We start from the raw sequence: 24356 nt of genomic DNA, 5'->3' as shown, positions 1-24356 counted from the left end.
CATAGTCAGCGGGCACTACAAAAAACTTCACGATTCAGTGTTCATTGTTATTTAATTCGTGGGAGGTGGTCGAAAAGTTTCCAGTAACATATCATAATGCGATGTCTGCGATAATAAGCAGTTACGCATTGACCTAGCCAGCGGAGGTCCGGTCTCCTCCGAAATGCTAAATTGGTTGATTTCATTCAGTTTACTTTGCTTTTCAGCCACTTTCGGCTAATCGCGAAGACAAGGATGAGTGATGATATGATGAAGGGACGCTCATAAGAACGCCTAGGCCAGGATTCGAACCAGGAACACATGGCGTCGTAGCGCGCTGGCACGGAGGCCGGCACAAAGATAAATACAAATCAACATTGACGTTAGCATCATACGAAGATATGTAATTGCATATAAATCCGTTCCCTGTTCACGTTTATGACATGGAAAGGAGAATTCTGGCTTGCAAGGAGTCAGTTCTGATTTAGAGGCACGGCTTGGCTCCAAACAATCCCATGGTAGGGCTATTCTCGTTTCACGACTGGCGACCAGCCAACCCTCGGCATTCAACGACACAATGATGGCACGAGGATCTTTGGTGGAACTCAACTGCTGCGGCTACTCTGCCAACAATGTCTTTTGTAAAAGAAACACGGTTCAAGGCTGATGACTGGAACGACCCGTTTCACTTTCTGCGACGGAAGCGCAAAGCTATCCCACACTTATCTCCCCGTGGTTCGAGGCGGTCATCTTTACGCACCACACGCCAGGTATTTTGTAAATGGACGGTGTAAAAAGATATTCGCAGGTGAAGCGTGTTAGGCTCTCCTCGCATTTTACACCTGCAAAACTTATCGCAGCTTAGGTTTGCATTTGGGGGGGGGGGCGGTATTGTAAAACTTGCTCGTTTATGCATTTTTAGGTTAAGTGCGATGATGGATATGAATGGTGATTAAGGTCTAGAAGAAGTAGATGAACAATCGAAACAATTTTGTATTTGTATTGTAAGGTGCACACATGCCATGAAGGCATATGGGGTGATGTGGACGTAGAGCTCCACATATTCTTGATCTCGGCCAGTTTGGATGATGTGATCAGCATCACGCCCGGCCACCTTTACCCCCAACTCGTCCGTCCATCAATGGGGAAAATGTGTAAATTTGAACGGTGCTAAGAATCAACACCATAGCAACTCGGCAAGAATCACGGCGATTTCTTATTGAACCACCCTCGTATTTTCAGAAATAAAATTTCAGTATAGTTGAGTTTCACGTGACGTCATAGTACGCGCCATGTTCGCGTGCCGAGTTATAAGCAAAGAGTAGGAAAATAAGGCCGTGTTTGAATCCCGTGCCGTCGAAGTGCTTCCGAGTATTACAGTTGCCACTTTTCCCGTCAGGTGACAGTTCGAACATCAAGCACCGCGTACCGTACGTGAGCACAATAAAGGCGCGAACATCATGATTCTTTCCGCTTATTTACTACGTAACTGAAATCGTGGCATGTGATTTCTTCTCTTATATCTTTTCCCCCCTAAAAACAGGTATATCGGTAACACTACCGACAAAATGTCCAAGAAGCAAAGAGTTTTAGATACTTTATGCAGTGAGCGTTGCCTCGACAAAGTGAAAGTTGCAATACGGCTACAGCAAAAGTTTCATACGTGCATTCTGTACAGTTTTGTTATCAGGCCAGCTGCTGGTTTTGCCTAGTGGACTGGCAAGCGCGCTGTTGACGGAAAATGCTGTGACGAACCAAACATGCCACGAAGGAAGCAAGCCTCTTGATTGGACAATTCAATTAGCATGGCGGGCATCCAGCTTTGTCACCCTCGATCGCAGTTCCGTGCTATGTAGCGTTGCTACCGAGGATTCTCGCCACGCCGAAACCTGGCACGGACTCAATTCAAATTAGACGGATACAAGTAGCGTGTGTGTTTTGGTCCTATCGCGTTACTTGTTTGTTTACTTGGAAACAAATTCTCCTCCTATCTGTTACCGCTTGGCTGGTAAGATACGATCTCCCGCCTCTAACACGCGTGAGTAAACAGGGGGACATGTGAATTATTTAACTTTTTCTCCCGCTGTGGAAAGGGGGCGGACTGGATGAGAAGAAACTTTTTCCTAAGGGACGCTATTGAAGGAATGGTCAAGGGAAAGAAGAAGAATACCAAATCATTGACATCAAAATAAATGGGTCCTACGCTGCTACAAAGCGAATGGCTGAAGATCAAACAGCATGGAGGTTGCAAGGAAAGACCTGCCCCTGGGCAGAAAACAATGAATGAATGAATTTAAACCAGACTTGCCCTACCTAAGGCCCAATTGCCACATCCGGTTCGCTCTGGATTCTTATGTGCGCCCGCCTTGTACCCATAAACTTTATTTTGAGGCAATTCGCGATTCCATGTTTCTGATATGACATTTACTGAGCAATGGCTTGTATAGGATTTTCGAAAGGGATGCGGGGGGGGGGGAGGTACGTAGTATGTCCTATATTTACCCATCTTTTCCAGCATTTAAAGTTATTTCTTTAAGGGATGCTAAGCCAAAGAGGGGGAGCTATAAAACTACCAACACCCCCCCCCCTTGGGCACGCTACTGCTGCTGGGATTTTTTGTACGTTGAGTGGCATTGCTTACTTCGGCATGTGGACGCAAATCGAGTTCAGTATTGAAGAAGTATTTGTTCCTCTATCTACAGAAGTTTAAACCCAACGACAACCAGCCAAAGCTTCCTTCACGGCACTGTAAATTTTTAGCCTGGGGAGAAATTTTTATAGGTAATACTCCAATGTTTCAAAAGAAATTTAATGGAATTTCGCTCCCACGGGAAATATCTAAAATACCACACTGCTGGTCTTGCAATAAGGATTAAATGATTGCTCATTTCAAACATCTACGACAAGGACATTCACCTTTTACTCCTAAGTTCATCAAAGGTTTATTGTAGGATTTCAGGGTTTTAAAGAGGGTGGTTGTTATACTAGAATTTGCATGCAATGGCTGAAGAAAGCCTTGGTCACAACCTCTTGACGAGCCTAGTATCACCTTATCGTAACAACTCACATATACTATGCAATATATTTAACACAGTATTGATGTTAGCAGGGTGGCCACCTCTAGAACCAAGATAAAATTCAAGTATATTCCCGGCTTTGAAGGTGAACTTTCCAAAAATTCAAGGGTACAAGTAGATGTTTTCTCTATTTCAACATTGCATATTACCGCCTCTCATCACACACACATACGAGGGTGGTTCAGCATGCTCCGCCCCTGACATAGAAGGAACCCTTGTAGGAAAACCAAATCACTGTCACTTTTCAACATAGTCCCCTGCAACATTAACACACTTTTCCAATAGGCCTTTCAGTGCTTCAATCCCAGCAGAAAAAAATTATTGTGGTTGGTCCTGCAACCAAGCATTCACAACATCCATAACCTCGGAATCACTGTCAAAATGTTTTCCACGAAGGTGTTTCTTCATGTTCGGGAACAGGTGGAAGTCACTGGGGACCAGATCTGGAAAATAAGGGGCATGAGGGACAATTTCGAACCCTGCTACATGAATTGCAGCCACCGCAACTTGGGAGGTGTGGGCGGGAGCATTGTCACAATGAAACAACACACCACGGGCGAACATTCCGCGGCGTTTCTCCTTGATGACACAGTACGTAATTCTTCAATTAGGGTTGCAAAATAAACACCTGTGATTGTCTTTCCCTGTTGGAGATAATCTATCAAAATAATTCCTCCACATCCCAGAGCACAGATGCCATCACTTTGCCCTTTGATGGTTGAACCTTGAATTTCTTTGGGGGTGGAGAATGGGGATGTTTCCATTGCATGCTTTGGTGTTCACTTTCGGGATCGAAGTGGTGAACCCACGTTTCATCCATTGTAACAAATCTCTTTAGAAACTATGGCTTGTCAGCCTTTATTGTCCGTAACAGGTCCTGACTTGTCACACAACGTGTCCTCTTTTGGTCGACCGTCAGCATTCTCGGGACCCAACGTGCAGAGATCTTTTTCATTAACAAATGATTTTGAATAATTGAATGCACACTGCCAGTTGAGATGCCACATGTGTCTGCTATATTGCGGACAGTCACTCGGCGTTCTGCCAAAATCATGTCATGCACTTTTGTAATCATTTCTGGTGTGGTCACTGTTGCACATGGGCCACCACCATGCTCATCTTCACAGGTCTGCCTACCACATTTAAATTCAGGGCACCATCTCTTCACTAGGTCATATGAGGGGCTAGAGTCTCCAAGAGTTCCCACCATATCTGCATGGATGTCTTTCGGTGTTAGATTTTTCTTGAGTAAATATTTTATCACTGCTCGGACCTCAGATTTTTCCATGTTTTTACATGTGGCTACACTTCTTACTGATCATCAATTTGTAACAAAAAGAAAAATTATTGTAAATTCTTGAAACTTTGTGGATATTAGTCTAAAGAATGAACAATGTTACATATAAAATTACAGGTCTCTACTATCACTGGAAATGGGTCAGGGGCGGAGCATGCTGAACCACCCTCGTATATAAAGTGTCTGTGTGATTCCTACGTATCCAGAATTTCTAAATCAATTCAATTAAATAGTATATATATTTAAAATATTTCGTTTAAGGTGCGGAGTTTACATGTGTCATTTCGCATACTCAGACTCGAAATATATCTGCAAACACAAGTCACAAATGTTACGGGATATACTAATCTATGAAAAATTGTTACTTTATAAGAATTTCACACTCAAATTTACCTAATCAACTTCTAGATATATTATCTTGCAATAGCCTAAAGTCTGGTCTGTCAGATTGTTCTGTAAAGGACACTAACAAAGTAAACGGATTGAGAGAATTCAGTTTCATTTTCCACACAGCTCTTTTATCCTTTCTTGATAAAAATAAAGGTTAACCTGTGAAATATGTACTTGCCTCAGGGCACTTATAAATATGTATAAATTCAATGGGATTTGGATAAAAGAAAGTTGCAATTTTTCACGTCTATGGAGAAAAATTCACACAGAATTCCTGGAGCCAATAATTCAAGCATAATTCCTGGAATTCAAGGAATTCCCAGTAAGGAGACTCCCTGGTTAGGTGTAAGGTGTAAGAACGGAAATCCTGGGGGTTGCAGTGACAAAACTGACCATTGGGATTGGGGAGAGAACAATGAGTGAATGCTTCAAAATATACTGTTACGCCAACATTACTATAGTCGTTTTCACGTTCAGAAGACACAATGGGCTCTTATGGACAATGCTTTTCTTATGGGAAATACGAGCACGCTGTTGTGAAATTTCTGGATTTACAAATTTAGCTTACGTAAAATCGGTACCTGCAGTTTTGCAGGAAATTTTGTAGAGAATACGATGGTGAGCACAAAAAAGTGGTAACTTGGTTACATATTTTTAGATAAATTAAAAACGCAAATTTTCTGTGAAAACAAAATTTTTACATTGTTTTCATTCCTAACGTTGAAACAATGCCGTAAAATTGAAGCATTCATTATGAAAAAAATTGACACGGTTTTCTAATTGTCATAGGTGATGGTGGTGCTCATAATTTATCAATACTTTAAAGCATATTCGCATTAAAAAATATTCAAATAAAGTATGTGGAGATTTTTTATATTCGTGCAGTAGAAAATGTCGTCGCTGGGCATTTTTTGTTCTGTAATTCCAAGTAAAAACTTCCAGCGACAAAGTTGTGAACAAAATAATGAAATTATTTTTTATAACCACTCAAAGGTTCCCAGAAATATTACTTCCATGCATTTGGAGTTTCTTTTTAACCCGAACCACGCGCGAAGTAAGGGGACGTTGTCTGGCCATCTTGAGCCAACTCACCGCAGCATTCCGGCTAATCACCACCAAGTTTTCGAGTTGTTATTTTATATCCATTCAGTAAAAATATTAACTTCATTCAGTTTGTTATAATAGAATTTCAATTACTTTAATTTAATAATTGACAATTATTTCCAATGCTGCTGTTGTGAGCAACATTAGAGCTGTCGCAAATACACGTTGTTTTTGTTTACATTACTGTCGACATTAATACTGAAATGAAGATCACCTTTCAGTTTCCAACGTACACATACATTCATAGACAATAATGAATTTATATATATATATATATATATATATATATATATATATATATATATATATATATATATGTAACACATTACCATATCTCAATGTTATTCTATGAAATAATTACAGAGAAAGGCGAATGAATATTAAATGTGCCTGTGTATTAAATTAAATCTACTGGGAAAATAACATGCTAATGAACTGTAATGTTCACAGTATAATATTAATATTAATAATTACATATAATTATCATTATATATATAAAATATGTAACACCTACATTGCGAAGGAAGCTCATCATTTCCCGGCGACATGAGCTAGCGCAGTATTGGCAACACTGTACGGTTTCTCCATAAGCGCCGTTGTGTCTTCTGAACATGAAAACGACTTTAGATGCCACTTCTCCTTTGTCAGAGTCTTCATCTGTTGAAAACAAAAACCGTACACAACTTCTTCCCTTCCAGTTTTATTCACACATCTCATCAAGTCTAGCCAGACAAATGTAAATGTGCCATTTAGCAAAACCGTTTTAATGGCACATTTTCTGTGGTTTCTCCAAACTATCTTTACCCACACATTGGGTTAAAAATAAAATACACAATGTAAAACTTCATTCAGCATGAAACAATAATGCTCAATGGTTCTGATATAATTTGACAATGCCATATTGCTCATAAAGTTATCAATGCTGAATTTTTGAAGCAGGACTCAAGAATAGAGTTCAATTCATACAAGTTTTCTTGAGATACCAGCCAGGTTAAGTCAGCAATTAATTTCAACATGTCAAAATAGAGTAAATGCTGCCTTATACTGGCTGGTATCCTGAGAACACTTGTTTGTATCACATCACCATGTATTTTTTACATTTATCTTAAAATATTGCTCGTCTTTTTTCAGCATGACAAGCTGCGAGTTCTGCCTCTATGGCAGAAAACCAGACATTTTAGGAAACGAACTTTGTTACAGAGTAGCATCATCATCAGACGTCGGAAGGCATCTGGTAGCTGCACGCGACCTTTCAGCTGGTGAGATAGTCTTCAAGGCTTCTCCATTAGCAGTGGGCCTCCAGACAGGCTCTATCCCTCTTTGCTTGGGCTGCTACAGGCCAGTCGATGGAAGCTTCTTATGTCCGAGCTGCGGGTGGCCGTTGTGTTCAGAGGAATGTGTGCTGTCGCTACAGCATCAGCCGGAATGTGAAGTCACCTCACGAACAGGCATGAGGGTCCAGATTCAAGACGTCACCCAACCAGATCCTCTGTACGACTGCATAACAATCATCCGTTGCCTCATGTTGAAGAAGCAGGCACCGGCACTGTGGGAACAGCTGATGTCTATGGAATCGCATACGGAGAAAAGGAAGCAATCAACTCCTCATCAACGTCGCTCCCTACTTCTCTCGTCCCTACTTCATTCACGTTTCTCCCTTTCCGATTTCACAGATGATGAAATATGCAAAGTTATTGGTATCTTGGAAGTCAATGCATATGAGATTAGGATGCCGATAACAAATGTAGAAGGAGTGTACGCAGTGGCGTGTCTACCAGAACACAGCTGCGTGCCAAACACGTTCAGGACTTTTGAAAGAGACTTGAGTCTAATCATCCGAGCTGCTGTAGACATTCCTGCTGGGGAGCACATTACGATTACGTACACCGACACTCTGTGGAGCACCACCGATCGTAGAGCTCATCTGTTTTTCTCCAAACATTTTCTTTGTTACTGTGACCGTTGTCAAGATCCCAGTGAGCTTGGTTCCTGGCTCGGAGCTCTCCACTGTAGTTCCTGTGATGATGGTTATCTTCTGCCAGTTGATCCTCTTGCCACCGACTGGGTCGGTGATTTAGAAATGTTCGGCACAAGTCGACAGCAGCAACGGCAACCAGAAGAAGACAACGGTAAGTATTGTCTTGAAAAATATTGTTCACTTGTGTCAAATCTTCAGTTCCCAAAATAATCAATGACTGTGTCTGAATATGCTAGTATTGGGAACAACATTCAATGTACATGCAACATATCTGCTGAAAGTTAGAAGCATCCATGCAACAGTACGTTATGTATCCACATAAAAACAACAGCAGGCAGAATTTGAACTGATGCTGTTGTCTTTGCTTTGCTCTTCTGCTGCTTTTGGCTAATAATGAGGATGAGTGATGATATGATAAAATTGATGAAGGGACACTCACAAGAATACCTACGCCCAGGCTGGGATCGCTGGTATCCCTGGCATTGTAGCATTGTGTTTTATATCAGCGTTGGTATTTTGATGTTCCGATATTTCAAAATGCATTATTTACATATTTTAGTATTGATTGCTCTTCATTTTATATATAATAACCCATGGTGTAACAGCTAGTCAGGGCCAGTGCCTACCTACCGACTGCCAGTCTTACTCCCACATGCCTAGGGTGACCAGACACATAGATTCAAAAAGGAGGACACAGACATATAAAAAAAGAGGACACCGCAAAAAATTGCAGCACATTTGCCATTACCATAAATTTCATAAATAGCTACGTATATAAAATGTGCTTCTTCCAACCCTATAACAACAATCTATTCCAGCCCTGGATCCCTATTTTTGCAAAACAATATTGTTCCTGTTTATAGTACTTCGTCTCCTTGGTATAGACTAGTGCAACTGTAGGTTGGAATTGATTTTCTGTGGGTGAGATACCCAACTGAAATTCGCCCCTACAAACTGCAACTTCTAGATCCACCAATGTTTTCCAATTCCAGGATTCGAACCAGGGACCTTTTTTATCGTAGCGCTGTGTGCTAACCACTCCACCACGGAGGCTTGCACTTTGGTATTTCATAAATGTAAATATTACTTAATAATCAAATTTCTCATTCCACGTTTCTGTGTCGCAAATCATGTATAACAAGGAACTGCAGTCTGGGACGAGTTGAAGGCTCATTTGGACAAAATGATAGTGGTTGAGCTCCCAGGTGGTCAATTAGCATTGATAGAATAATTATCGCGCCTCCAGAGATACGCTTTACATGTAAAATAACACCTGGTTGGTCATTATAAGTGGAAGCTTTTCTCCAAAAAAAAGGAGGACATTTACCGATTCTTAAAAAATCTGCCCGGATAGACACCTAAAAAGGAGGACATGTCCAGATAAAAGAGGACGTCTGGTCACCCTACACATGCCTCAGAAGATGTGGTCGATCATCCAACAAGTTATGTGGTGACGTATGATCAGCACAAGGAACCCCCAGTCCTTGTGCTACTCATTCAGAGCGCCCCAATTTTCTCACGATAGTGGGTGGTCACCGGTCCCATACACAGGCCGAAATCTCGAGAGAGAAGTTGCTATGCTTCTCCCGAGAGACTCAAACCTGCGACCATTCCGTAGACAGAGCTCGAAGCTTGTGCCTCAAACTGCATGAGCATGGAGTGGGACTTCAGTTTGAATACACATTGTTCAAAATTCCCATAGCTGATATCTAAAAATGAATAACAGATTACTAAAACTCCATGGCGCAAACAGCCCTGAGAATGTTTTTTTCTTCTGGAAGTTATCAACTTCTTGTTTCATTTAATTTCAGAACCAGAGGAACAAGAAAACCCTTCAGCATCGTTACAAGTGGAAGAATCAAATGAGGATGAAGAAGAAGATGCAGAGGAGAGAGATGAGAATGGAGGCTCAGAAAGTGATTCAGAACGTGAAGACTCAATATGGTTGTGCACAAACTGTCCAAATCTCGAGAGTGGGCGTGTAGTTCGGTCTATATCCCAAAGAGCAGCAGCGGCTGTGAGAGAACTTGATGAAAGTGAAGCTGCTATGGAACAGTACGAACTGGTTCTGTGCCAATATTCACCAGTGTTACATCCACACCATGCACAGCTTGTGGACATCAAGCACACACTACTGCATCTGTACAGGATCAAATATCTTGATACGGCACTGCTTCCGAGAAAAGAGGAGCTATGCAGGGATATTCTGGATGTAACTGAAAAACTGTTTCCAGGTAAAGGCTCTTTTTTTCCCCAACAAGAATTCTAAGTCATTAAAAAGTTTTGCTGCAAATAGTGTATAGAACAGACAATATTGCAGTAGCCATTTTATAAAATTTAATTGCATTATGCAATTTTGGTGAATAATAAATTCGGTATTTTCATTACCTCACAATTTAAGGATAGAAATGATAGAACTTAATTAATTCTAAAGATAATTCTTATATAAGCAATACTAAATTAGTATAATCATTCTTGTTAATTGTACCTTTTTCAATTAAATTAATCATTACGAAACAAGCAACCTGTATTTATTATTGCTGACAACATTTCAGATCTTCTCTCAAAGCTTACACCAAATCTGAAAAGTTGCCAACAATAATGAACACTGTGCTCGTTTCATACTAATTAATTTAATTAAAAACATATGTATGTACCAATGCAAAAAAATGCATACATGTCGACAGAGTACTGATATAAAACCAATTTATCAATTACCATTTCACTATACAATGGCAATTAAAATAACACTATTATGAGGGGCAATCAAAAAATAAGTGTCATGGTGTTAAGGTGATGTCGGGATGGGGACAACAATGCTGTCAGGCGTTAGTTCTTCCAATATATATTGTTTGGTTTGCATGTGATGCATGCACATTACTAGGGAGAAGTGAGCAACTACTGCACAAATCATGCTTACGTTATTACAGTGGAAGTCATCATGGTGAAGAGATGCATGTTTCAGACATGGATAAAAAATTAAGGGATTCTATTATTTGCCATTCTTAATGATAGAACAATGGTTGACAACATGTATGACACACTGATGCAACTAAAAGTTGTAATTGAGGGAAGAAGCCACACTTTCTCAGTTCTGGAGATGAGCTACTTGATGATGCAAGATTCAAAATGGCAGAAACAACAGGTCCCTTGGCAAAGTTAAATACACATACGTACAGTTCTGACATGCTGCTAAGTGAATTCCACTTTTTCCAATCTTTGTGGATAAGATTACATGGAATTTGATTGTATGCAGAGCACAGTCTTTTATGAGATGGGCTACTTCAACCTGGTACAGATAATGAAAATAGTCTTGCCATTAACATATTGTACACTTCGCAACATCTTATTTGACCCCCCTGAAAAATTTCAAAGTCTGGAATTCGTAAATTTGGCAGCATAGCGCTTCAGAGCCAACTAAGAGTAGCCAACTTTGCAACATTTCTTCTTCCTGAATGAAAACGCTCATAATTTTTTTTTTCATTCTTTCACATTCCATAAAGTAAAGTTACTCTAAAGCAGTAATAAAATATATGAGTAGACAAAAAAATGTTAAGTAGAAATACGAATGTTAAAAATAGAATTGCGGTCACATTTGAATGCAAGAAGGCAAATTTATGATGATTTTATGCGAAATGTTTAGTAAAGATACCTTGCACAACACCAAACGATTCTGCAAAGTGTGTCTTTTCCTTGGTTCTTGGCGAAAAATGGTTCGAAACTCTGGCACAATGTTGCTTCAACTGAGATTAACGTGTTTTACGGAGCTTTCTGTTAGCAATCTCCTGGAGTAGGTGGTTAGATGACAGCACTTCCGTTTTTTTACTGTTTTCGTCAAGATAGAAACATCGTAGGTTCAAATCCCACGCTTTCCTTATTATTTTTTCCTTTTTATTTACCGAGTACGAAGTGTTCTAATAACGTAATATAATATTATATGATATTACTGTAAATATTTATGCGATGCATTCTCAGTGGCGGCGATTGGGTTTGAAAACTGATGGGGCTAGGTGGAGGGAGGGGGGAGGGCAAGGACAGTTTCTTTCCCTTGGTAGATAATGTTTAGTATAGTGCTGGGTCATCTGCACCTCCACACTCCATAATCGTCGCCACTGTGCATGCCTCAAGTAATGCTTCTACTAATGTTTTTAATCTTTCAGTGATTGGCAGGATTTTAGGAAATACTTTTCCTTTCATTCAGATGTTATAAGTTAACACATATTAAGAACTTACATGTCAACTTTCTGCATCCGGAAATGCTGGACATAAATCGCATAAATATCAATGGAAGTATCCAAGAAACGTAGATAAGCATTCTCGTCCAAAGCCGTTTACTTCCCGAAAAAGATTTTGCAAAGAAGTAGGTTTGAACCTATGACCTTCCATTCCATAAGCAAACAATCCCCCTACACCACACGGTTCACGATATTTTTTATACACTCGGTTTGGATCCCACTTTAAACTGTAGGTCCAGTCCCGATTAGCCTTACTATGCATAAAGTTGACTTAAAACACCAAATCAACCAATTCATCTCCTTTCAGAGTGGGTCTTCTATGATACTGTAGTTGGCCAGCATCCGAAAATACAGTTCTGCTTCGCGTATACCAGAGTGTAATTGCATTTAATATTGTGACTAATTTTACTTTAAAACTACAGATTAAAGAGATAATAGTGTCCAGAAAAAGAACCTCAAAGTAGATCTTCACACAAAGTATTTTAATCCATTGTCAAACATTTCAGTTAAGAATAACATTATGCTTTTCCATTGACCGTATTTTCGATTCATGGTGAATTTGCTAAAAGGACCATGTCAAGAAATCTAAATATGTAAGTTTTACTAGTAAATGCATTTAAAATGCACGAAACAACAGGGGAGGAGAAAAATAAACCTCAAAAATAAGTAAAAATGCAACAAAAACTGTTAAAAATACTGACAAATAAACTAAAGGCCGAAAAATGCATAAAAAATTTAAAATAGAAAGTGTTTTCCAACTCTAACTGAAGGGAAACGGACATGATATCAGGTTTAGCATTGTTAGAAAAAAAGTTGATTTTTCATCAACTTCCGGACCCTGATTAGTAATTATGACCACTGAAAAAGTTGGAGGTAGCTTACTTAAAATTTTCTTGCTGAGGGATCGTATCGTCCCATATCTCCACTTCATAATAAAGAAAAACATCAAGTTCATATTTCGAAAATGACTTGGAGTTTTCCACCACGAAAATATGATTTTCATAGTTTGAAGTTCGTTAGTATTATCTTTCAAGGTTTCCATTGTTTTAATTTCACACATATTTTATATTTTATACGTTCCTCTCTCTTTTCATACAGTCTTTGGAAAAGAGCTGAAGTTTCTTGTCAAACATGGTCTGGTTCAAATGACTCCTTTTCGCTCTCCTGTTCCTACTTTAAACAAACAACAAAATACTTTGTAACTAAACGATTGCTTGTTCAAAACATGGAATTTTTACACAATTTACAAAATATGACAAAACGCCAATCGACATGTTCATCATTTTTCGCTTTCAGCATTTCTTGATTTTATCTGAATTCGTTTCCTCATGAAAATTGCCATGAGGAAATTATAGATATGACATTATGTGTGAATTGGTTTCTTCAAACTGGTAGCACATTTTAACATGAGCTACCTGGAGAAGAGGTAGCGTGCTTGATTCTTACGAGGGAGGTCGTAGGTTCTATTCACCACCTAGGCAGAATATTTTTCAGGAGTATATCGTTGGGTGTAAAGTTTATCCACCGTGCTAAGAAGTTAACATTGGTCTCTGTATTTCACGAGAGGAAAGGAAATAGTAAGAGAAAGCTATTTCGATGATAGGAGGAAGTCACATGCCACGTGGAATGCGCAGAATCAAGTTACATAGAGCTAAGTCTGTAATGGTGGTTTCGAATATTGCAAAGTTAGTGCGGAAAGTTTGTTATATCTGATACTCGTACTTTCTGTTCAAAGAAGACAAACATTTTAGATACAAAGCAGTGAGGAATTAACGATCATTATGAGGTTTTGAATTTTTTGTTTGTCACTCACTATTTAAATACTTATTAGTAGTTTCTTATCGAATCGGCCTTCGTCGCAATAACAATTTACTTATATTAATTAGCGATTTACTATTAGTTTTAGACGCATGGTAAGATGGTGGTGAGGGGATTGACAACAGTCATTACGAAAGAACGGACATAAAATTACCAATCTTAGCAATTTGAACTCATTAAACGCTCTCCTTTGTTACAGTACTGCACTACATCACTACTTAACATAACTGTATATATTTTTTTAGTATATCGAAATCAAATAATCAATATTTTAGGTGTCAGTGAAGAACAAACAATACATAACTTAAATAACATTACATTTTGCATCCTGAATACATATATGTGATTTGTGAATTAATCATGATGTGTGTGTTAACACAACATATGAACAATGACTAAAAATAAAAGTTTTAACTTTAAATCCTGGAAATCTCCAACATCTAAGGGGAAATATGCTCAGTGTGCATCCCTCAAGTGTGCATCGGATTCATTTTTTAAATATTCTAATATCAACGGTATCTGTTCAGCAAACAAAAAAAAAAGGAGAGGGTGGGATTCGAACCCGCGACGTTTCAAGCTTGATGAAAAACAAGGATAACAGCACCTAAACAACTGCTCTACGTTAACTTACTGACGTTATTCCTTTAAAAACATGTTGACGTTTATGAAGACTCCCACCTTCCTGCGTTTCAAGCACATTTTCTCGACAAGTCGTGTAAAATATATGTTTTTGAGAACTGTTCGATATTATGCAAGGTATTGTAAATAAAATGTCGCATAAACTCCTCACAAATTTGCTTCTCTCTGCACAAACTTGATGGCAATTTCCTCCAGGTGGAGAAAACTCTATTCAGTGTTTCAACCCCCCCCCCCCACCCAAATTTCAAGTCGAGCAAGAAGAATCGTAAATATCCTTCAAGGTTCTTTTTCCAATTTATTATTTCTGTTTGATTGTGTATTATAATAGCTGTATATAGTTTCTAAGTTGATGGAAAGTGTTAAATTGAAAACCTCTCACCGCAGCGTTTCTCGTCTAGTGGAAGGACCTACTCAAAGTTGGCTACTCTCACCTGGAGCTCAAGTGCAATGTTGCTAAGTTTACGATTTCGGGACTTAGAATTCTTTCGGGGCGGTCAAATAAGATGTTGCGAAGTGTACCTTGCCGTGACTAAAAAATGACACCACAGTTGAAGTTGCAAGACAGCCAAAGCTGTACTTGTCAGGGATACATCACAGATTGGTGATTTATCTGCATCCTTCTAACTCTCCAATACTTAGTGTAAGGACAGTTTGTCGTGAAGGGTACCCAAATGACTTACTTTCTTCATAGAACAGGCTGGAAGCAGAATTAAGAAAATCTAACGATGCTTCAATGAGAGGAGAAAATTCCCTGTTTCTCTTTCTTCTCTTCATTTGTTATTTGTGTCTATTATCATAGACATAGGTCTTTTTTTTCCTTCAATTTCGTAGTAAAATTAACGAAATTGAAACAAAAGGTGTAAATTAATTTAAAAAGGGGTGGCAACCTAAACTAAACTTGATAAAAGATAAAATCAGGAATATTTTGGCTGGCCCAAGCGATATTCTAAATAGATGGAAGAACTACTTTAATGACCTTTTAAATCTTCATGTAGGAGATAAATCAGAAGTAAATGAAGTACACACAGCAGAACCTTTAGTTCCAGAACCTAACTTGACTGAAGTTAAAGATGCTATTAAAAGGCTAAAGAATAACAAAGCACCTGGCATTGTGCCTCTTGGCTAATTTGTGAAGATGGGATGAGTGATAAAATGATGAAATTGATGAATGGACATTCACAAACAACCAAGCCCGAGCTATTCATTGATTTCAAAAAAGCATATGATTCAGTCAAAAGAGATAAATTATATAATATATTAGCCAAGTTTGGAATACCTAAGAAGCTTGTTAATATGATAAAAGTATGCACCAGTGACACAGAAAGTAAAATTCATGTGGGTATTAATGTGTGACAAATTTACAATTCATGAAGGGTTAAAACAAGGAGATGCATTATCTCTATTACTCTATAATTTTGCCGTACAATATGCTGTTAGGAAGGTAAAAGAAACTAACGAAGGACTAAAATTAAACGGTGTGACTCAGTTGTTAGCATATGCAGATGATGTAGACTTACTGGGGGTTGATGTAAATACAATTAAGAATAATGCTAAATTATTTTTCAAAGCAGCTAAAGAGATAGGTTTGGAAGTTAGCAAAGAGAAAACTAAATATATGCTTACAGGCCGAAACCAAGTGTTAGGTAATAATCAAAATCTAATTATTGATAACAACTCGTTTGAACCAGTTTCCAAATTCAAGTACTTAGGAGTAATACTAACAAATGAAAATGATATTAAAGAGGAAATAAAAAGCACGCTTAATTCAGGAAATGTATGTTACTTTTCTCTTTTGTCTTCTAGTTTAATATCTAAGAAACTAAAAGTTAAAATATACAAAACAGTAATTTTGCCTGTAATATTATATAGAAGCAAAACTTGGTCCCTTACATTGAAAGAGGAACATAAATTGAGAGTATTTGAAAATAAGATCCTTAGGAAAATATTTGGGCCTAAAAGGGATGAAGAGACAGATGAGTGGAGAAGGTTACATAATTTAGAAGTACAAAATTTGTATTCATGTCCAGATATTATTAGAATGATTAAATCAAGAAGACTTAGGTGGGCAGGCCATGTGGCATGAATGGGAGAGGAAAGAAGAGTTTACAGGATTCTTGTTTGGATACCTGATGGTAAGAGACCAGTAGGAAGACCAAGATGAAGATGGAGGGATAATGTTGAGATGGACCTAAAGGAAATTGGTAGGGATGGAAAAGAGTATATAGATCTTGCTCAGGATAGGGACAGATGGAAGGCCTGTGTTGCTGCAGCCATGAACCTTTGGGTTCAAGAAGGCTAGAGAGTTAGTTAGTTAGTTTTAATTGTTTCTTCTACTTCTTGATTTAGCTCTAGTTTCCTTATTATTTGTTTTATCTCTGGCAATGTAGTCTTTGGATCAACAAGTCAAATGATGTTTTTTAATAATTAACTCATCAAATAAATTACTCATGAACACACATATTTTTCATTCTTTTACACAGAAATCCTTCCGAACACTCACAAACCAACACAGAGTTATGTATCGCATTATGTTCATGAAGCCAAGCTTCCTGATACATTACGTGAATCCTGTATTAAATTGTATTAAAAATGTATGTCAGTCACGATTAGCTGATTTCAAGAATAGAATGCATTTCAGATAAAACTTTTTGTTTTATATTTCATTTACTGGTAGCACTGTTCACGAAATAAATCTGGAATCTCTCTCTCTCTCTCTCACACACTAACACACATGCATCATCCTAATCCTTCGCCGTTTCCTGCCTCTGGCTGGGTCGGCTTAGAAGCCAAGCCTCTCCATTTTTTCCTTGTCTTCCACCATTCCTCCGGACACACATGAATGCAATGTAATAATATGTGCAATACAAATGTGACTATATCTGGGTCAACAACATTTTTAAGCAGCATGTGCTATTCTTGCACCTTGCTAAAATCAACAAATCTAAGAATTCTTTGTCCCATTGTTGGTTAAGTCGATCGTGAACATTCAAGTTTGTTTGCATCATATTCAAACAATAAGCAGACCAAGGTGTTTTGGAGGCAGGGATCAGCATGGTACCGCAAGGAACATCAGGTTTTCCGCAAGACTATTTTCATTTTCTGTACACCAGTACAATAAATGCTCAATGACAATGGGGACAACATTGTTTTTATCTTCTTGTCCATAACGTTATTCATCACCATGCAGAATTTTCCTTCCATTAACAGAACCACATAACTTATTTTTAGACAAACCATATAGTTGTCTATGTTATGAGCCTTCTTTCTTAAGTTTGAAAATATCATTATTTACATGGTGTTTATTTATAGGAATATCACAGCTCAAGGGTACTACACTCTTTGAACTGGGATCAACTGTATATGAAATTGTAAGAAGACAGAGTGAGAATGCAGCAAACACATGTGATTTTATCCCAAAATTGCAGGTAAGAAAGATTTGTTAACTTCATTTCACTTTAAAGTCTTGTTCACAAAGACGCAGACTGTTCGGCCCCAGAAGATGTGTCTAGTTTGAGTGGACAAATGAAAACGTGAAAGGGAAAGTAGGTAGAAACATGATGAATCCATGCTGTGGATTCAAGTGCAGGATTTTGCTTGTTTCTATTCGGTTGCTTATCTTTTACAGTTTATGATTTGTTAAGGCTGTTACAATGCATTAATAATACTGTAATAACAATTTTTTTAAAAAAAATCGAAGTGAGGCATAGACAATTTTCACTAAACCTGCTTGGCCATCCTTTCTTACTTGGAGCCATCACCCCTATTTTGCCACCGAAATTGTTAGTGCATATGCACGAACATCCATGGTTGCAAGCAACTAAACCAAACACAACCTAAAGTGGTTCTGTGCACAATGGCAACCACTGTGCACGAAACCAACCTCTGATCTCCCCACAATTTACGCAAGAATATCCCCAATAGAATAGTGATAATGCAGTTGACTTTTAATCAAGGAATCCCAGATTCAATCCTGCTGGAGGTGCATTGCACACTGGTTCTGATCTCAAACTGTGGGCACAGTCCAAATTAAGAGAACCTAAAACAAGCTTTGACAGAGCAACAATTTCCACAACTTAAATTTCTATGTAATTCTATCTCCTTTCTTTTTCCTATAGTTAGATTACCTATAATTTATTTAACCCCTCAAGCCGGAATTTCAATGTCCTGGCTGCTACACTACAAGATGCATTTAAATTGGTCACTTCTCTGTGTTTATTCTGCACTGTTACAAACAGTATTTGTTTTTTGTTTCTTTTTTGTGTTTTGTGTATAACTCTGTATGCTTGGGTTTCTTCCATGGTTCGGTGTAGTTTAAAAGAGCCAATAAGATTGAACTTTCAGCCCTCCCCCTTGCGACGAGGAAGGAAGTATAAATATGGCCTCTGACAGAGGACAGGATAGTGTGTGTTTATGTACCGGATAGCAGAAGGGAGAGTGATCTTCGGTCTCCAGTAGCCTCCCATGAGAAAGAGCATCCCGAGGCAGTTCTGCTGATGCTAGCTTCCACTTGGCAGTTCTGCTGTGGGGCTCAAGTTAGAGAAATGTAAATAATATAAATTAGAGAATTATTGGAAGAATCCGAGCCTTGTTTTGTTGAATTGTAAATAAATGTATAAAGCCCATTTCTGCGAGTTTCAGCCATCACACTGCAACATTAATTCAGTAAGTTCTTGCCTGTGATTGATTCTTTGGTTCCGAGTGCTCTGGTAAGGAACGGGATGGGAACCCAGGACTAACGAGCCTATTTAGTTGTTTATTTGGGTTTTTCCTGCCAGAAGCGGCCGGTAAGGGTGGAGTGTTGTGAAACAGCACACGTTTGTCTCCTCCACAATAATGTTGAACACTTATTGATCAAAGAACAATAAGAAGCTGACTAAGACATGATTAAAGTTCTTTTGAGCCACTGACTGCCATATAAAACATATTTTTTATTCTCTGAAAATGTATCACAACTCACGGAACTGTCACATAGGATCACCGTGATTCTCTGTTGAAGATTGAGGAATTTCTGCAACTTCATACAACACAGGTAAATTCATCTTGTGCATAATATAGTTTATTTTTGGCATTGGTGGAAGCAAAATTGAAATTCCTTACGTTACTGTCTCCTAATAAGATTTTGTTCAGTTCCGCATCACTTGTCAGTTGTGGTGAACCAGCAATTGTTGACGTTTGACTTACGGTGACATCGAGGAACAAATACAGTATTTACGAATGTATAATGCGTGTGCGTGTACAATGCGTATCTGGTTTTTGGTGGGGGAAAGCAACAAACACATATATCTCATATATAATGAGCAATACAATTCAGGTTCAAGATATGACTTTCTTAGTTGTAGCTCGTAAAGCTGGTGCTATGCCAATCAAGATTGAATGACATCATACCAGTAGCAGCTAGTGGTCGGCTTTATGGGAATGCACTTCAGTCTCACGTGCAGAGGAAGTGTAGTACCACCCCTGTCAAATACTCGCACCTGTTTTTACATACAAAATGATGCTAAATGTATTGGCAATCCAAGTTGCAACCTCACTGAAAATGAGGCTATGACAGTTATATTTCATGATTTTTTAATGGATTTTTTTATAAATTTCAAATATTTCGGATATTTTCCAGCCAATCACGAGAAGAGCGATGTCATTGTGCAATATGTAATTCAGCATTCGATAACCTGACAAAATCACTCAAAACACAGAAATACTGACCTACAATATCAATACTATTCTCGATTTGCAAAATATTTTGTATAAACTTCCTCCCCCGCTCCGCTGATATTAATGAACAAGGAGAATAATAACATTGACATACACCAAAGGAGCAGATCCAACTACCACATGGAGGAAATAAGTTGTAATCTATCTATCTGTTGTTTATTTCTAATGACAGACTCATCGAACCAAGCAAATCAAGCGAAATCAAGAGAATAATAAATCTTAAAGAAAATTACAGTACTCGCTCAGTCCACACTGCCCTGCTTCGTACTTCAGAATTTTTCCTTTCTTCTGCCGTATCCATATATTACTTCAGTTGCTACAGGCTTTGTAGCTAACTTCCCTCAAAAAATTCAACAACGTTAAATATTAAGTCTCTGCTTTCACTATGTACAGTTTCCCTATACATCATGAAATCAAACACTTTGCACTGAAACAGGAACAATCTTTTGACAGCGCTAAACAATTTTGCAACGCAGTAACAGCCACACAATGCAAAACAGCTCACTGATTGATGTACGCTCCCTCTGCGCAGGTTGATAATTCGGCTACTGCACCACAGGAATCATTTATTTTGGCCAAGATGCACTAAGCAAAGGCAATACCAGACATGTTTAAAACACCAGTGTCGCTTTCAGTTGCTCCCCTCCCCTTCCCCTTCTTTCTTGCTCGGAACAGGATGAGAGTGACAATATACAATCAAAACTTCCCTTTTCTAAAAAAATCTCTCAATTGCAATGATGTATGGGTTCCTTCGACTCCGTCACACTGTCTCGAATGGAATGGGTTTGCAACACTACATTTGCTAACACACCAACTGCTGTGTTCATGGGGTTTCCTTATGATACAAATCCCCAGGCACGGGTCCCAAGCCAGAAGGCACAATCAGCATGCTCTACGTGACTGGTGCAACAGCGTCAGAGGGAACGAAACTCGCATAGTGCAAGCCACGAGTGGGCCTCGGCTTACGCAGGTTGAAATCACTGATCGCTCGCTTCTCCACCACCTCTCTCGGTGGAGTGGCGTGGGAACACTTGATGTTTTGAAGGACACGGATTTCAATGAATAAGTATAATAATAATGATTTGTATTACAGATTTATTTGGGTGTGCACGTGGAATGTGCAAATAGGGAGAAGCCGCTACTGCATCATACCTATTCAATGAGTCATTTGTTGCTATGTGTGTCAAGGACACTATCATCTTGTATATACATTCACTAACCCATGCCAGCTCCCCCCTTTCCCTCCACTGTGTTTAGCATCCCAAAGATTTCACTTCTGCAACCACATTGTTTATTCTGTAGTAGAAGAAAGCGAGATCAAAATTATCTTATGGGTTTGGAGCAGTCAGGAAGTTATTTTCTATTATTCCTCGCCTGTGACAGGAGGTGCATGCTCGAATTCTGCCAGAATGGCATGGATGTGGTATCGCAAAACTTTCCATTACAAAGTGAAAAATAATGAGATATGGCCATTTCACTTTTATAGTGTTTTTTTTTAATAATAATAATATTATTTGTAAAGAAATCCAACCTAGCAATTTGGATTTGCACCTGTTGATATACACACGTTATTCGCAGTGACATATTGAAAACATGCGTGGTTTTAATGTTGACTGTCTGCATAAAACGCACCACAGTTTATGGGGGCATTATACATGAGTAAATATGTTAGTATTTTCCTCTCCCTGTGAATCGCACTACAGTTGAAGCCTCTTACAATCAACTGGTTCAAAAAATCAACGGATGGCATTTAAGAGTAATTTTATGTGAACAATGCAGAGCACGTAAACGTGTGTCCTACTGCCATTAACACAATGTACATCCTACTGGCCTGAGAGGTTAATGAAGTATACATGCATCTTTCCTTTTACAGGAGGCAGAACAATATTTCAACGAGTGCATTTATCACCTGCAGTACCAGCCAGAGAGTCAACCGGAATACATCATCACAGAAAAAGCACACAATCAACTGCACAGTATTCGATCTTGGCTTCAGTCACTGAAAGCTGCTGTTTCGGAAGACGGGAAGGGAATGAAGAATTCATCCCCCCAGACAATTACAGCTAGCTAGCATTAGAATCAAATTTATAGTTTTATTTTTCTCACGAAGGAGAGTTAGATTTTTGGTTGAAAGTTTGATTTGACATCTCTTGTTCAATGTATACATTCACGACGTAAAACAAGTACAAATTAATTTCAAGAATCAACAATTGTTACTTGAAACTGTGACACAAGAATCCGTTGCACATACACTAATCATTAGCAAGATTAGTCGAGGTTCAATCTGAGATACTAAAATGAAGGTGATGTACATTCATGGACAGTTAAGTTGCAAATTTTATCTTGGTTTGAAGAAGAGTTTCAGGCTTAACAGGACAATTCTCTAACAAAACATGTTAGAAAGTCAAACTTTGCCTTTATCGCAATTTTCATATCGCATTCAACCTGAGAAAACAATTTACAAGCTAAGCGAGTAAATAGAGAAAAGCAATTCTATAGTTAAAATCTGTTTCTTCGCTTTTTAAGGGTGTGCAGGATCGTCAAATGTCAGTACTAGGACTGGGGTAAAAATTACCAGACTTTAGGAAATGGCTTCAAAATTTTCAGGCCATTTTGGAGAAATCATTAAGCTTTCTCCACTATACATGTTGGTAATTTCTTGGAAATGGCAGTTTTCATTCCAGAAATGCGAAGACAATCGCTTTATAGAGAAACAGTGTGTAGAATTTTGATTTTAATATGTTCAGAAAATCTTGAACACTACCTATTCTTATACAGTAGAACGTCGTTTATCCGCATTAATTGGGACTGGAGGTTATGCGGATAATGATTTTTGCGGATAATCAAACATGTGTTTATTTAACAAAGAAAAGCACATACAGTACAGGTTTATTTTATACATACAGTACATACGTATGTTCGAATACAGTACAAGAAAACAAAACACATGAGAAAATGAGAAAAATACTCTTAATATATGTACAGTATTGCCTAAATTACAGTACTGTACCTATTTTGTGTGTGCGGATAAACGACGTTCTACTGTAATAGCATTTCTCATACTGAACCAGTACGTAGTAGCTGTAATGAGTTTTATGTCTGGAGGGATTGTCGAGTCTTAAGGAGATTTCACACCAAAGCGACACATGACATGCATCGTGTGTCACTTGAGGTTTTCATCTATCAAATGTCATGTGACTATGGGGTGAAATCTCCCTTCAAAATGACAGAATTTTCTCTCATAACACTTGTAAATGGATGACAAGTAACTTTCAACTTACTTTAAACTACACTGTAACAAGTTATGTGCAACGGTGTTAGCTTCAATGTTTAAAGAATGACTACATAAGTAGTTTAATAATTAACAACTGAAATGAAACTAGTATCATTAAACATCTACTTTTTCTTTTGTATTTGATAAAAGACAGAAATAAAGACAGCAAATTGTGATCAATTTCTGCATTTCTTCGTTGATTTATACCAAATTGCTTTGCAAACTAGCACTGTTGTGTACTTAACACTGCACCAAAAACTCAAATTCTTCATTACCACTGCTGCAGTCAATGATGAATTTAACTCTATGTTAAATTTAATTCATATTGTTAAACCGATTTTATACAGATTTTTTCCAATGGAGTAATGATGTTAGTTGAACGTGGCAACACTGCACGTTCTGTCACTACCGCGATGTTCATTAAACTGAAAAACTCAATATGCTGACCAAGGCAGAAATTTATTTTATTATAAAACATAAACTAAACATAATGTTTCAACCTTCTAGCAAGGTCTTCTTCAGACTCTGTACCATGTACAAATGAAACAAGGTACAAAACAGGACGACATATATACACAAAAATTACTCCCCTCCAGACGCGAGACTATTAGAAAGTTGTTTTCCTGGAACATTCCAGCAACTGGTCTTCCCTTGTCAACTGTACATGTTCCCAAGCATCAAAAGGGGACACGTTTTGGACATTGTTAAAAAGAGAATAGGACAAGAAATTATAGGAGAATGGGATAGTGAAAGGGTAGTGAAGTCGCTGGAAACCATTTGGAATAACGGTTCCAGTAAAAATGGGGGATAAAAAAATGTTAATGAGTGAAGGACTGAATATACGTTCTAGCCT

General features: G+C 38.3%; 2 protein-coding genes across 4 annotated transcripts in view; one reads left to right on the top strand and one right to left on the bottom strand.

Annotated features, from left to right (window-relative positions):
* Positions 1-24356, bottom strand: part of Gcn2 (eukaryotic translation initiation factor 2 alpha kinase Gcn2) — a 153484-nt gene that overhangs the window by 32211 nt on the left and 96917 nt on the right. The gene's annotated exons all lie outside the window — the stretch shown is intronic.
* LOC146000329 (uncharacterized) lies at positions 654-23115 on the top strand. Its single transcript, XM_083137846.1, has 5 exons — positions 654-749; positions 6979-7976; positions 9637-10059; positions 17827-17942; positions 22103-23115. Exons 2-5 carry the CDS (start codon positions 6980-6982, stop codon positions 22298-22300), a joined length of 1734 nt encoding a protein of 577 aa, XP_082993972.1. The 5' UTR covers positions 654-749; position 6979; the 3' UTR covers positions 22301-23115.

Source organism: Lepisma saccharinum, chromosome 16, assembly GCF_977018435.1.
Source record: "Lepisma saccharinum chromosome 16, izLepSacc3.1, whole genome shotgun sequence".
Taxonomy (NCBI): Eukaryota; Metazoa; Arthropoda; class Insecta; order Zygentoma; family Lepismatidae; genus Lepisma; species Lepisma saccharinum.
The sequence above is the reverse complement of the archived record's forward strand: the minus strand, read 5'-3'. Positions and strand labels throughout refer to the sequence as shown.